We start from the raw sequence: 15,743 nt of genomic DNA, 5'->3' as shown, positions 1-15,743 counted from the left end.
TGTTAACCTGATTACCTTTGTTGCGCAATGATAAATGACTTCAGCCCAGTTGCCAGTAGTCCATGATGCCTGGAAAATAAATCCACAAGTCCAAGTTGTTCTAACAATTTGCTGATATCTTTGGGGAAATATGAACCAAATTAATGGGATGCTTATGTAATCACTTACTAAGGCTATGACTAATTTGCATCCTGGCAGTGATAAGAGGAGATAAGATGATGTGGTATAAAATTACACTCCTCTTTTTCTCCATTCCTTGCACAGCTGTAACTCTGAAGGTTACATTCACTTCCTAGAAATGCTGACAGGTTAAAGGTGTCTGGAAGCATTGTAGGCTGGTTTTGGCCCAAGTGTCCTCAAGGTGATAACTGAGGGTTTCCAAAGACTTGAACACAAGCACCAGTTTGTTTTGTGAACTTGTGTGTCTTGTAAGGAGTGGAGAGTTCTCTGCATCTGCCTCTCGGGTACTCGGACACCACAGTGGATCCGCCACACTTGCCTGTATTCAGAGTAGTTCTGTGAGGGTTTTGTCCATCAGGAGAAGAGAGTGAAACTGTTTAAAAGCTGCTGCAAAGAATAAGTCAGTTCATTAAGCCAGTGAGGATGTCAGTATTCCATGAAGTTGCACTAAGAAACTGAAGCACTGGCTCTTTATCAAATGGGATGGAAACATCCATGACAGAAATCACTGGTAAAGGTTGCCCAAGGTGCTTGTAGATGCCCCATCCCTGGATGCTTTCAAGGCCAGGCTGGATGTGGCTCAGGGCAGCCTGGCCTGGTGGTTGGTGACCCTGCACATATCAGGGAGTTTGAAATGAGACCTTTTCAAGGTCCTTTTCAACACAGCCCATTCTATGATTCCACGATTCTATGATTCTATGATTCGACAATTCTACTGTTCCTTGATTGTAGGATTTTATGTTTCATATCTAGGCTTGCTCTGGGTCAAGTGCAACATCTTGCACTTGGCTTACTGAACCTCACTGGCTTCTTGTGGGCTCACTTTCCAAACCCACCCAGGTCCTTCTGGATGGAGCTTTCCTCCTACTGTCTTTACTGCATCATTCAGCTAAGCATCATCAGCAAACTTGCTGAGGTTGCTCTCAGTCCCACAGCCCATGTTGTTGATAAAGATGACAGAGCACTGCTCCCCAGATGGACCTGTGGGGGACACCGCTGGTGACCGACCTCTACCTGGATGTGGAGTCACTGACAACAAGACTCTGGCTTCCACCATCAGCCAGTTCTCTATCCACTGAACAGTCCATGCTTGAAATCCATCTCTCTCCAATTGAGAGAGAAGGAGATGCTGCGGGACCGTGCCAAAGGCATCGCACAAGTCCAGGCAGATGACATCAGGTGGCCCTCCTTGGACCACCAGTGCCGTCACTCCCCTCGTAGAAGGCCACCAGATGGGTCAGGCATGATCAGCTCTTGGTGAAGCCATGCTGGCTGTCCTGGATCACCTCTTCATCTCACTTGTGTCCAAGCATCTCTTCCAGGAGCATCCACTTCCAGGAGGGCCTTTCAGATGCTCTCTTGGAGAGCGTGGGCCTACCGGGCCTTGTGGACAGCTCTCATTGCTGCCCCAGTTTCTCTCTAAAAGCACAGCTTCCTGACGTTAGGTTATGGGGACAGACACGACACCAGCACACTGATAGATTGGAAATAATGCCAATGCTCTTTATTTATATTGGGATTACTGCGTCCAGGTCTAGGGCCCCAGTACAAGAAAGATGCAGAGCTCTTGGGTGGAATACAGAGGAGGCCACTAAGATGATGGGCGGGCTGGAGCACCTCTCCTTTGATGGAAGGTGGAGGGAACTGGGGCTTGTTTACTTTTGAAAGGAGAAGGCTCCGGGGAGACCTCATTGTGGCCTTCCAGTTCTTGAAGGGAGGATATAAACTGGACAGGGAATGGCTGTAAATGAGGGTGGGTGTGTAGTGATAGGACAAGGGGGACTGGGCTTAAACTGTGAAAGGGGGGTTGAATTTAGTTAGATATTAGTTCTTCACAGGGAGGATGGTGATACGCTGGAAAAGTCTACCGAGAGGTGGTAGATGCCCCAGCGCTGGAGGCATTCAAGGCAGGTTGGATGTGGCTCTGGGCAGCCTGGTGTGGTGACCCTGCACATAGCAGGGGGGTTGAAACTGGATGATCTGCAAGGTCCTTTTCTACCCAGGCCATTCTATGAGCCTTTGCTTTATGGTTTTCCATTTAGAGGTGGAAGGCTGGACATCTTCCCAGCCCCCGTGCCGGGAGCTCCACTGTGGTCATCACTGTTGCCAGCACCTTCCCCTTTGGAGTGGCGCAAGCATCGAGCACTGGGGAGGTGAAAAGAACAGTGCACAGAGCGTTAGGGGCTGAGTGCAGGGAAGTAGTGCAGGCCGGGCTCCAGCCCGACTCTCAGGATCTGCTGCCTATGGAGCTTACCAGGGGAGCTGCCGCTTCAGCTCCAGCTTCTTGCGGTTTTTTTCCACTGCGCTGGCAAAAGACTCTTGTTGGTGGATGTGCAGCTCCAACTTTCGCAGCACCTGAGCCGCTCGTGGGGGAAGGAGGCTGCAACAGGAGGAGAAAGTCATCCCTCTGCCTCTCTCCCCTCGTCCTGCCCCGCACCCCCGTGCTGCCCAGGGTCCCCAGCATTGCACCCCGCCAGCAGTTTTTGGCCTGGGCTGTGCCTGTCCCCAAGCTAAAGCATTGTCACAGGCGGCCAACAGAGTCCGCACACACTTACTTAGCATGCAGTACCAGCTTGGTCGATGCTCCCAATCTATCTCCTGGCACAGCTTCCACATCCTTCCTCCACCTCCTCCTCACTTGTTGTCCCTTGGGCTGGGCTGGAGGATGCGGAACATGCACGCTTACCCTGGCAAAGCGCTGCAAAGAGGAGACAGTGTCAGCACACCGGCTGGGAGCACAGGGCTGTTTGCCAGAGCCCCTCTGTCAAGGGCCCTGACGCAGGCCCTGTCAGGCAGAAGATTCAACCCTGCCAGACCACGGCTGCTCTCTGCCCTTCTCCGTGCAGGGCTGCTGCCACGCTCTCCTCCCAGGGAGGAGCAGGCCAGCCCCTGCCGTGCCAGTTGGTGCCCCTGAGCCCTGCTGAGCTCGCACCCTGGCCCAGAGGATGGCAGCTGCTGTCAACAGGGTCGATCCCTGATGGTACCTGCTGTGTGTGCTGGTCCTTCTCAGCACTCCACACATCGCAAGCCGCCCTTTTTGCCCGTTCCTTCTCTATTTCCTTCCGGTACACAGGCCTCATGCTCCTCGTGCTGTCTTCTTTTTTCCGTGATGCAGACGCTTCCCGGAGCTCCTGCAGAAACACGGCAGCATACAGGATCAGCCTCAGCCCCTGGGGCCTTCCTTCAGCTCCACGCCCCTGCTCCTCGCCTCTGCCAGTGGAAGCACTCCAGGCCAGGCCGGGCTTACAGCTACCCGGTCTAGAGACAGGTGTCCCTGCCTGCAGCAGGGGATTGCAACTCGCTGATCTGAACTGTCCCTTCCAAGCCCAGCTGTTCTATGGCTCTATGATTCTATCATTTGTGCAGTCTCAAGCAGCACAGTACCTGCAGCACTCTTTTATTGTCGTCAGTCGCAGGGAGCGCATCGCGAGTCTGGGCAGCAGTCAACGCTTCCTTCTGCCCTGCTTTCTTTGTCCCGCGGGAGCTGCCTGCACATGGTGGGAGCACGCTGCAAACAGACACAAGAGGAGTCTGCATGAGACCAGGGCACCTTGGTCTCCCCCCAGTCTCCCACAGCCATAAAGATGGGCTCTGGTGCAATGTGGAGAGACCCCAGAAGGGAGAAGAGCTTCTGCCATCAACAGGGATCACTGTTCAGATCCCCCAGGGATCTGGGACCAGGGTGGGACATGAAGCTGGTGTGCCTGCCTCTGGCAATCATGCTGCACGCTTGCCATCCCTGGAGAGAACGGCTCTCCCTGGGACACACGTGTGTCAGAAGCCTTTCTGTGTGCCCCAAGCTGGCATGTTTAAAGGAGAGGCCGCTCCCCCACGAGCGCACACGTCTCCTTCTTTTCGCCCAAGGCTCTCACCTGGCAGAAGGCTTCTTGGCCACATCTTCCTGCCTTGAGTCTGACTCGAAGAACAACAGCATGGGTGGGAGAACTGACTTCTGCCTCCGCAGCAGCCTGCCACCAGGGCCCACTACAACCAAAAAAGGAAGAATCTTTTCAGAGCAGCCCCACGGGCACAGCATGAGAACCACAATGCAGTCACCATGCATGGGACAGCGTCCGTCTCCTTGCAGCTGGGACCCGTTCCCTCACCTCTACTCATCTTCCGCGCTCCATAAGCAGCAGCCTCTTCTCTGCTCATTTTCACGGTCAGTTGAAACCTGGAAACAAAGAATGACAGCCCTTGAAGAAAGATGGCCTGCTACCCCCCGCAGCTGGTCGGTGGTATTTATCTATGGGTTGAGCAAAGCCTGGCACCCTTTTCCTTCCTGGCCGTGCCAGACCAGCACACGTAGCTCAATTTCCTCTCCACGTGCAGTCCGTTCTCTCTGATGGGAATTGGGACAGGTTGGGCACCAGGAATGCGGCCATGAATCCCCATCACTCCGGGAGAAGACACAAACAGCCAAAAGGCAGCAGGAGTGAAGCGGGAGCCACACTTGCCAGGATTTCTCCCCGACTGGCTGCTGAGCACGGAGACCCAGCACGGCACGTTCCAAAGGAGGAGTTGGGAAGAAAGCCTGTCTCCTGGCCGGCCAAGTGCTGCAGAGGAAATGCACTCACCTCGGGAACATGTGGATCCCATCAGCGATGGTCTCTGGCCCCACGTCAGCGTAATGTTTTGGCCAAGTTCTCTGCAAAGGGACACAGACCTGCTGGAGGCTTGCCAAGGCCATTTTGTCATGGCTTTTGCTGACAGGAAGCAAGCCTGGCTCCCATACCAAGAGAGAAAGCTGCTCAACGCCAAAGCCCCTTCCATGAACATCAGAGCTTTGTTCTGCTCTGAAGGAGCTGGATGGCAAAATACTGGGGCCATGCAAGAGCACTGCCAGGCTTTCTGCAGGGGCAGAGATCCAGGAAATCTCTTTCCCAGTGGAGAAAGCCGTGGGGGCAAGCATGGGGAAATGCCTTTGACTGGCCTGCCACAGCCAGGCTGGCCATTTGTGAGCTGATGGTGCACCCTCGAAACCTCCTCAACTTACACTGTGGAGCATTGCAATTATGCTGGATTTGCTCTCCAGCGTTTCGATGCAGCTGTGGAAAAACCTCATGCAGAGGAAGTTGTCCCGGCATGTCATGACACCAATGTTTTTGAAGAAGAAGGAGACGTCAGCCTTGCTCTTCAGGAGGTGCCAATACAAGAGAACGGTCTCCTGTACGCAGCGCTTCACCCTGTGCATTGAGATGCCGATGGCGCCCCCGAGCTGCCGATAGTTGAGCGGCTCAATCTTGACATCATCTGCAAGGAGAAGGAAGATCCTCACTGCCACAGCAAGCCACATTCCCATGCAACATTCATCACCAAAGCCCAGAGAAAAGGTCCTTCAGAGAAACAGCTCTCGGGCTGTTGGAGGAACTCACGCTGCACCCCGAGCTTTGCAGACAATTCTCAGCTGCTCCCAGCCATTTCCAAAGAGCAGGGAGAGCACACCTGGCTGGATACGGTCAGGGAGGGGGAAGGTGGCTGCTGCCTTCTCACCAGGGATGATGTCGTTGGGGGACTGGAGCTCCTTCAGCCATATCACCCCAATGTCCAACTCGAAGACGGGTCTTCTAACTGGAACCGCCAGTTCTTTGCTGTGGAACTCCTCTTGGACCGCAGCAAAGATCCCGAGTCCTGGAACCACGACTCCCTGCACGGGGAAACAACAGCAAGGCTGACGAGCATGCACTTTATGGGCAGAAAAAGCCATGAACATCAAGAGCATGGGGTCACTGCTCTCCGCCCTTCCTGATCCCAAAGGGTAGGGGGGTGAGATGCAGATCTCTGGAAAGCCTTGGAAAACTCTGTGATCCCTGTGATACAATCAGCTCCGCTCAGTATTTCCCAGCATCTCCTGGCTAGAGAAGAGCCCGGGAATTTACAGCTCAGGGGTTAAGCCTGGGACCCGTTCCCAAGGGCCAGAAAGAAAATAACCCATTTCTCCATTTGCTCTCCCGGTTCTGACCACAGGGCAGAGTGAAGCCCCCGTGTGTGCCAAAAAGTTGCTCAGGGCAGCTCTGGCCTTGGGTTTCCCTCCCAGTTGGCCAACAAGCTGCTCTGGGCCCCTACTTGGGCTCCGTGTGCTGCTGCAGTGCTCAGGGAGGGATTGGTCTGCTGGGCCCACACTGTGGGAAGGACTGAACCCTTCTACAGGGTGAGGGACACCAGAATGCCAGCCCACCTTGTTCAGCTTCATCTTTTCCAGGATGAAATCTGATACAGCATCCCAGATTGCCACAATCTCTGCAAAGGGAAGAAAAGCCATGTCAGTCACCTGGGCAGCCACTTCACAAACGCTTGGCAAGCTCCTCACCCAGACCACAATCGATACGGGCACACGCAAACACCCCGGAAAAACACCACCAAGGCTTTTCTGTTAGGCTTTGCTCTGATTTCAGCCTCATTCAGAGCCCTGAGGGAAATCGGGGACATAGGAAGCCTCTGGGACATGGGATGTCTTTCCTCCCAGAGCTGGAAGTGACAGAAACGCCACCTCCCATAGAAACCTGGCCTTGGACTGCCCTGTCACCATGCCTAGAGGAAGCAGGGGGCTCTTGTGCAATTCTACCATTGGGACCTGGCTGCCACATGGTCCCCAGAGCCTAGCGGGACCCTAGGGTGGGGCTCCAACAGCAGCCCCCAGCCATGTCCAGCCAACTATAGAGAGCAGGAGCTGCGGTTTTTCACAGCTCACAGCCCCATGCGATGCCTTGGGAAGGGGTCCGGGAAGCCCTACGTTTGGCGGAGAGATCCACGAGTGTTGGGAATGTGTACGCCAGCTCTGAGCTGACGGCCACAGTCCAGCAGCTTTCCATGTTGCTTGCCGATAGCCCTCAGCTCAGAACAAAGGATTTTCTCCTTGGCTCCTCAGCCAACAATTCTCTGCAAGGTGCCCCTGCTCCTCCACGCACCAGTGAGGCTCGCGCAGTGCAGCTTTGCTGCCCTGACCTGACTCCTGGCCACAGAAGGACAGAGCCCTTGAGCAGTGCTGCAGCAGCACCCAACCCTTGCAGGGAAGTGCCGGCACTGCCACTGCCCCAGGGAAGCTACCCTTGTGATGCAGCTCGTCGCATTGTGACATCAGCCCGTGTCACCTGGAGCTCTGTGAGGTCACCAGCACAGAGAGGGCCCCTCACAGCCAGAAAGACATGGAGGCCCTGGAATGTGATCAGAGCTGGGCAACCAAGCTGGTGAGGGGTCTGGAGCACAATGGGGCCATATGAGGAGAGGCTGAAGGAGCTGGGAATGTTCAGCCTGGAGAAGGCTCAAGGGAGACCTTATTGCTTTCTATAACTTCCTGAAAGGAGGTTGTGGTGAGCTGGGGGTCTGCCTCTTGTGTCATTAGTGACTGGACTATGGGGAATGGTTTGAAGCTGCAGCAAGGGAGATTCAGGCTGAACATTAGGAAATATTACTTCTCAGAAAGGGTGGCCAGGCACTGGAATGGACTGCCCAGGGAGGTGGTGGAGTCACTGACCCTGGGGGTGTTCAAGGAATGACTGGATGTTGTGTTGAGGGACATGGTTTAGTGGGAGCTATTGGTAATAGGTGAACGGTTGGACTGAATGATCTTTTAGGTCTTTTCCAACCTTGGTGATCCTATGATTCTATGATTCTAGGAGGTTGTTAGAAAGGGCCAGTAGGAATTTCTTTGGGGTTTTGCCTGAAGTGTCTGCCTGAGACAGCCCAGCACAGAAATCTCTGCCCAAATTGGCAGAAGTGGCAGGGACACTCATCAATCATCTAGACTAAACCCTAGCATTGGCATTCCTCTTTTCCCTAGACCTAGATTTTGTTTTGTTCAAGGCTTGTACATGAGTGCAGGACCCCATGGCAGCTGCAACACAGGAGTCAGAGAAACCAAGCAGCCTGTGGCAGCAACTGGAGAAGCTGGGCCACCCAGTGCCATTGCTCATGTTGCATCCACCTTCATCCCATTTAATGAGAAAGGAAGCTAGCAGGTTTAAAAAATGAAAAAAGTTTGTTATAAACACCATCATTACAGAAGCCCAGCTTCCTTGGGAAGTCAAGCTAAAAATGAGGGTTAAGTACATTTTCACAGTGGTGTCTGTATTCTGGAGACATGTCAGTACAGGGCAGTACTGAGCCTTGCTGGTCCTAAGCAAGCTCCAGTTAAGACTTCTTGTCAATGGCACAGTGCATACGGAGATGAGTTTGGATACTGGAAGCAAGTCGTCTGTCTAGGGGCAGCTGTGCTGTTTCTGGTGTGGGAGCCAGTTCATCCAACATCAGTTTGAGGAGCTCTGTGGTACATTGCATTGTGTAGTGCAGACATACTCTATTAATTCATCATAGTAGTGGAACTCCCTGAAAATGTTGCTCTCCAAGTGTAGATCAGAGGCCAAATTTGAGGTCATTCGAGCAAGGAAAACTGAAGATGCAACCCTTTTTTTTTTTTTTTTTTTAAAGCATCAGATGCCATCCCAGTGTTACTGCTGTTGAAATATGTTATTTGTTGCTCAACACATCTGGCTATCAAACAACAACTTTGATCCTGCCCAGGCTGCTAACAGTCCTTGGAGCTTGGTGCGGAATAACACCCAAGGTCCCTTGGGAAAGGTAAAAACTATAAAACTAATAAAACTATAAAAACTAATGGGTGTACGGTTTGGATCTCTCTGGATTAAGATGAAAATTAGGAATGCATGTACAGCAGAGCAGGACAGGTTTTATGGGCAGTTTTTCGCTGACAGCTCTGGGGATATGAACTGCAGGACTGCCAACTTTTCACCTGCAAGCTGCAAGGGCTTTTTTTTTTTTTTTTTTTTTCCTTTTTTTTTCCCCCCACATTTCTCCTTGAGAGCAGAGCCTTTGTTCACATGGGCCATGTGGAAAAGGCCTCTGAAACTACATGCATGCCCTGTTGCTTCTGAAAGCTGCTGTGCCTTAGCAGAGCCTGAGGACAAATATAGTCTGAGGCTTTTTGACACAGAATATTCTGTAGAATCTGCCTTCTCACACACATGTGCTTTCTTAATTACTGCTCTAAAGCTTCCGGCCTGCCCACTACCAGTAAGCACAAATACTGACTTGCTGCTGCAAGGGGGTTTGGTGGAAATTGGGAATCCCTCTGTCATTGGGTTTTTGTGGAGGGAACTGTAGAAAGAGATCTCTCTACTTCGCTTTCCAGACTTCAATAATTTTTGTACTTCGTAGTAGGAAAACAAACAAACCAAACCAAAACAAAGCAGAAAACAATCTCTCCACAAACAGGCTCTCTGACCTTGTACCATTGTTCCAGTATGTCATGTTATCACAGTCCAAATGCTTTACTGCCTCTCTTTGAAGAGACTTGGCACCTAGCACTTCCTCATAGACCCCACACTGAGAGATGATGACCCTGCAGCGAACTTGCATGGGGCCCATCTGTGCCTTCAGTGCATGGGAGCAGATTTCAGGGACAGACATTTCCCTGTCCCTCTCACTGTGATCGTTTATGTAGGAATCAGTGGGACAGTTTGGTGGGAGATATCAGCGACCACGTCAGAAAAGGAGCATTGCTGCCATGTCCTCAAAGCGTCAGTAAAATGAATTGCTGTTATGTAAGGAGGTTAATGGTGCCTGATACTTTCCAGAACATTAAGTCAACATTTAAAGGCTTAAAGTATAATTGACTTAAACCTCCCAATACGTGGAAATCTGGAACTTTCATTCTGCAATACCCCTTTCACAACCACCTTAACACTCTTCTAACCACAGAGGGAGCTTGCCAGACTGTGCTGATTTCCAGCTCTGGGAATGTGCTGGAGTCCAGTCAGGGGACAGGGAAGTCCCATAGGGAAAATATGCATTTAAGTCAGAAGTAATGAAGTAGAGGCTAGATCAGCTCTATGTGTCCTTGCTTGTCTGTCCCACTTGGGTGGAGAACAGGCTCCATAGGAGCTCATGGCAGACTGCAACAAGGTTCATGCCTCTGAACCCTTCTGTTGCTCATGAGGCAAAGAGATGGAGCCTTTCCAAGCCACTTCCATTCTCTCCTGGAGCCTCTCAAAGGCAGAGCAGCAGTACTTAATGACAGCCATAAATCATTAAATAATTAAGCACGCAAGCTATAAAAAAACATGTGCAAACAAACCTTGTGCAGCAATGTATACATTGAGTTTGAGGTTAGAAAGCTAACATATTGCTACATTCCTACAAAAACACAGCCAGTGCTGTGCTGGAGATCAAGATTATCTGTGTGGGGAAATACTCCTCTTTCTCCCATGAGCTATTATTATTGGCCTGAAAAAACTCATTACCATAGTTATATGGAAGTTAGCAACCGGGGCTAAAGTTCAGGCAGCCAAGTCTTAAAAATGTTGGCACATTCTGTGAAGCAGAGATGCCAATTTCATTCCTGTTTATTCCAGTGTTTTTGTATTATATCCTAGCAGTCTTTATAATCAAAGATTTTTGCCAAATCCCTTCACTTCTTCTTGCATTTTCCATGGAGTGCGTATCCTCTCTGGGCATATGAGAGCAGCCTGATGGTGGACTGTGGCAGGAGCAAGAACTAAGAGCTATGGCAGTGGGCACTTGAGTGGGGTCTGCTGGAGTTTTCCTTCCACCAGGCTGAGTTTTCATTTACTTCAGTTCTGCTGCTTCTGATTCTTCCACATCTCTTTTCAGTCATGCTGGACTCTACAAGATTTAGTGGGCAAGGGATGTCACCAAATGGACTTGAGCACCAAATCTTTCATCCCTGCCACAGCAGCAAGATGTGCAGGGATATGTATATTTCCAGCAAGACATTCTCCTCTGAAGAGAGCAATTCCACATTAGTACTGAATCCTGAGGGAGCAGGGTACCCCTTTGCCTCCAGATACTGACTTTGGAAAGATGGATATTTTTAATTCAGTCTGAGATGAAATAGCTGAGACACGTTTCTAGCATTTGGAGTGGCCTTCATGAAAGGGCTGTCTGATTTCCTTCTCTTATTAATCTTGGATTATACTGTATTAGCTCCTCTGGTGCTTGCATGTGTGACCTGCCGTAGGAAGCCTGCATGACCAGCTGGAACGTGATTTCCCAAGTCATCAGCAGGGAAAGAGATGCAGCCCTGGGGCTGCTCCCTCCTTCTTCTGCTTTACCTCCTGCCAGAGAGCTAACAAGGCTACAGGATGTTCCTTGTTTTGTTTGACGTTATTTTCTCCACACTGTAATATCACAGAAAAACCAAGGGCAGATAGTGCTCTTTGATCTGATAATTATGAACACACTGGCAGAAAACCATTGTTATATACAAGTGTTTCAAAGCAGTGCAAAAAGCAGGAAGGTAGGATTAAGATATACCCCAAATGAAATAATTATGTTAGACCGGATGGATTTGTTTTCTGCCAAATTCTTCCCTGCCTCTTGCCAGCAAATAATATTGCCAGATGGTAAGAGGTTGAAAATTTCTGGTCATGTTTGTAAAAGCTGTCACTTCTCTAATTGCATAGATCTGCCCATAGACCTGAAGGAAAATGTGATCCCAAACAGCAACGATACGCTCAAACCAACAAGTATGGTCATCTGCTAGCCACTGAACACCAAGGGCTTGTTTCCTCCAGTTGCAGTGCATGGCGGTATTTGGCACTGCTTATAGTTCAATTTGAGAATATTGTGTAGATTTACTTCAAGAAAAGATACCAGACTGAGAGGGAAATTTTCAGTATATTGAATTCTGGGGGCACTTCAAAAGAAGGTGACAAGAATTCAGTATAGGAGAAACAATTCGCAACTCAAAGCACATCTATAGGGGCAGTGCTACCTCATCATGTCCCAGCTTCATGGGCTTAACACGGGAGTGGCTCTCCTGAGGTTTGTGGTAACACAACAAAATAAATGCAGTGTGTCTGGGGAATCATTTGGGGCTGTGGCTGTCTGTGGAGAAAAATATCACTCATCATATCACTGGGGTACAAAAGTCATTCAGGACTGCAAGATGCTTCACAGGCTAATGGCCCAAATGTCAATGTCCAGCCCAGAGTGAGTGGTTCAGTGCCACTGCCTTCAGTTGAATTGTGTTAGTGAAATTAATTTTGACTATGTGCATATGAAAACTTCATAAATTAAGACCTGATGCCCCCCAGGCATGCAGGGAAGGGTGAAAATGCGTGACCTAGTTTTATGGAGGATGACCACTGCTTTCCTCTCCTTCTGTGGTTTAGACACTGGGGGTGGCTTAAGCACTTCTGCTACAGTAGATGGCAGGCTCAGAGATCTGGGTAAAACAAAGGGCTTTGAAATGAAACCGAAAATGCAGCAGTATTTTCTTAGGTCCAGAAAAATAAAATAAAATAAAATAAAATAAAATAAAATAAAATAAAATAAAATAAAATAAAGCAGACAGATCAGAGAAAAAGTTGTGCAAGGCCTTCCGGTGCCACTAGCTCTGCTCAGGGTTGCTTCTGATGCTCTCACCTCTTGGATGCACTGAAGGAGGATCCAGCAAGTCCAGTTACTAAGGTAGGTCCTCCTGGGCTCAAGAGAGACCCCTCTTCACTAGGATGAGCACTGGTAGCCTGCAGGCCCCTGTCAGGGCAGAGAGCCCTGGTGTGTGACTTCATTCAGTAATATCCCCCAGTTTATTAAAACTCCTAATAGCACAAAGCAACACAAGAGAGATTGTGGTAAAGATTTCACACACTGTAATAGATATGTTAGAGGAGGTCTTTGGTCATGCTGGAGCTGCTTACATGGCCTCTTCCACACCCCAATTTCTAAACAGAACATGCATATCTAAGCACACATGTATATAGGCACATGTAAAAACTGGATCTATGCTCAGAGTTACTACTAGCAGGGATTGCTATGATACCACATAAAAACATTTAAATATAAAGTACTGGAGTTGGCATCCTTCAGAAATGCTGCAGTTTTGCCAAACTTGGCTGACTGAACATTAGCGCTGGATACAAACTTCCATATAACTATGGTAATGAGTATTTTATAGGCCAGTAGCTCAGAGGATGAAAACCGCTTCCCTCCCCAGAGAAATCATCCCAAGCTATAGTGCTAAGTATGCAAACAAGGATGCTGATAAGTAGCACTGAGTCCTGCTTTTGTAGTTTTTCTACATATGACTTCACATTTATTTTATTTTTTTTTCCATAGGCAAAAGGCTAAGGAAAAAAAGCCCTACCAAAAACAATAGTTTAGTTTCAACCAGCTGCACAACAGTTTTGACCTGGCTGCCATGTGTTTCTTCTTTGCTTAGTCAGTTCAGATTTTAGAGCCCTACTTTGCAGCAGTGAAATTCTCTCTTAGACGTGGCCCCAGCACATAGCAAAGTTATTCTCATTATGTTCTGCTTGCAGGTTACACCCATGTGGTTTTTCTGCAGGGAGCTGCTGTGCAGAAGGATGCTTTCTCCCCTTGCTGATCTCTAGATCAAGAGGATGTAGAATTGTCCATGCAGCAAAAGGACTACAGGGAGTGAGCACAGACTTTCATGGCAGGCTACTTTTTAGCCAACTCTGTCTTTATTCTGTTTTCAGTCAACTGATGGGAATTACTCTTATTTTAAATGCCTGAGAAACAGCTGTTGGTCCAGAAGGCAATGTTGATTTACAAGTGCCAACTTTGTCAGACCGCAATTAAAGGAAGGCTAGAAAAAGAACATTCCAACCCAGCTTTTGTTGCCTCAGTGCAAACATTGCTTTTTCTTTTTTCTTTTTTTTCTTTTTTTTCTTTTTTTCCCACCCAGTTTGATTTGGGAAAGTTTGTACATTAATGGAAAAACATTCAAGAAGTTCTGAACTGGTATTGCCTTGGCCATTAACCTGTTAATGGCTTTACTGTTGTTCCTGAGAGAGTGGGGACCACAGTATTCACATCACAGGTGGGGCCTGGAAAGAATGAGGCTGGATCCACAGCTCAAGAGGCACTGCTATGCCCTGTGGCTGGAATTTGCTGCCAGCAGAAAAGAAGGCAGTTGAGAAAACTTTGCTGGAGTTAAGTTGTGCAAAATAACCTGGAAATGCAAGAATGCTGTAGAGAAGGGGGAGGCTCCTGAGGGAACAAAGTCTGAGTCAGGCGGCCCCTCAATTGAAATGCAGAGGAAAAATTAGGTTATCTGATGATCTGTGGGAAATGTGAGAATTGAAGCATACAGTGCTTGAACTCATACACAGGTTGGAAAGAAGTATGTGCGTGCAAGGAATATGCTTTTTCAATCCAACCTTTCCAGCAGTATGCACTTGGACAAGAGCATTCACTGTTAAGAGGGGCCAGTAAGGAGGTTGTCAGCATTTGCTGATGCAGGCAGAATGATTCAGGACAATGCTCAAATCAAAATAAGCTCTCAGAACCATACTGCATCTATAACTTGAAGTGAACATGATAAAAATGGTTTCATTCTCTTGCTCGAGAAAGTAGCAAGGCTGTGGTGAGGCTGCTAGACTAGAAACATCTTACTGATAACGATCTCATCTGCTCAGGTTTCTCCTGCACCTTGTGGTTGTTTTGGCACAGCTAAGAGATCCCCTGTTGTTGTGAGTTCATGACAAGATCACACCTTTGCAAGTGATAGCAGGTTCAGACGTGTTAATTGTGCTGCAGTGCTGGGGCTGACACAGCAGTCTGGAGCTGGGGGCCTGAGGTGCACACGGAGCCACTGCCTACATGGAAATGAATTAGGCACTGAACTGAAAAAGGGACAGCTGCATTTGGGTTTGACTATGGCTTTTCCTCTGCAAGAGAGATTGCAGGGGGGTTGGCGCATTACCTTCAGAAGCAGGTAGAGAAAAGTACATTTCATTTCAAAAATTAAATCCTGATGGACTTAAATCCAGCATTGCCTTCAAATACTCTACATTTTTTCCTTTTCACCTATCTGTAGATCATGCTGAATGACCTCTGTGTGTAATGAAACAGGATCCTCATGTACGTGTGGTGTTTTCTTTCCAGTTGTTTGACTTCCTCCTTGTTGTTACAGTTGCTAATTGGAAGAATTTGTTGCACTGTGAATCATAACATATCATTAGAAAAATTGTTTGCTTTTGGATTACATCCTGGATTCCCTGGGAGCATACAGCACAGCTGTACAACAAGAAATGTATCTACAGGTCAGGAAAGGAACTTGTCTTCGTGAGCTGCCTGCAACAGCCTGTGTGTGAGAGTGATTTGGAGAAGGCTATGGCCTCTGCTTGTATAATCTCAGCAGATGTGAGCACTCCAGAACCGATTCTGGAGGTTGTGGATGCCCTGTCCTTGGAGGTGTTCAAGACCAGGTTGGACGGGGCTCTGGGCGACCTGATCTAGTAAAGGCGTATGTTTGGTGGCCCTGCTAGGCAGGGGGGTTGGAACTACATGATCCTTGAGGTCCCTTCCAACCCAGGTCATTCTGTGATTCTGTGATTCTGTGATTCTTTACTAGAGTGATATTCTGGGTGAGATTCAATATACTTGCTGTTGATAAGAGAACTTCTCTTACTGTATGTCGTTCTGTTCAGTAGCTCTCATCTGTTGCTTTTCTAGATCTGGCAATCTGTCTTCAAAATTGTTGCACAGTAAAAAGTTAAAATACTGATGGCAGTTCCTTAAAAAAAAAATAAATATATTCTACTTGGAGAAAAATG

At 48.8% G+C, this 15,743-nt stretch overlaps 1 protein-coding gene and 1 long non-coding RNA gene across 2 annotated transcripts; one reads left to right on the top strand and one right to left on the bottom strand.

Moving 5' to 3' along the window:
- Positions 1 to 1,686: 1,686 nt before the first annotated feature.
- LOC107305886 (coiled-coil domain-containing protein 81-like) lies at positions 1,687 to 7,120 on the bottom strand. Its single transcript, XM_015848528.2, has 11 exons — positions 6,914 to 7,120; positions 6,359 to 6,420; positions 5,674 to 5,827; positions 5,177 to 5,433; positions 4,758 to 4,828; positions 4,287 to 4,354; positions 4,053 to 4,164; positions 3,565 to 3,688; positions 3,165 to 3,311; positions 2,736 to 2,878; positions 1,687 to 2,560 (listed from the first exon to the last, which is right to left on the bottom strand). The coding sequence occupies exons 1-11, from the start codon at positions 6,990 to 6,992 to the stop codon at positions 2,431 to 2,433; spliced, it is 1,347 nt and encodes a 448-aa protein (XP_015704014.1). The 5' UTR covers positions 6,993 to 7,120; the 3' UTR covers positions 1,687 to 2,430.
- A 2-nt stretch (positions 7,121 to 7,122) lies between these two features.
- On the top strand, positions 7,123 to 13,777 carry LOC116652538. The gene is made up of 3 exons (XR_004305685.1): positions 7,123 to 7,367; positions 8,608 to 8,757; positions 13,482 to 13,777. It is a non-coding gene; the product is annotated as an uncharacterized LOC116652538 (long non-coding RNA).
- Positions 13,778 to 15,743: the final 1,966 nt, after the last annotated feature.

The sequence above is a fragment of the Coturnix japonica genome, chromosome Z, assembly GCF_001577835.2.
Source record: "Coturnix japonica isolate 7356 chromosome Z, Coturnix japonica 2.1, whole genome shotgun sequence".
Taxonomy (NCBI): Eukaryota; Metazoa; Chordata; class Aves; order Galliformes; family Phasianidae; genus Coturnix; species Coturnix japonica.
The sequence above is the reverse complement of the archived record's forward strand: the minus strand, read 5'-3'. Positions and strand labels throughout refer to the sequence as shown.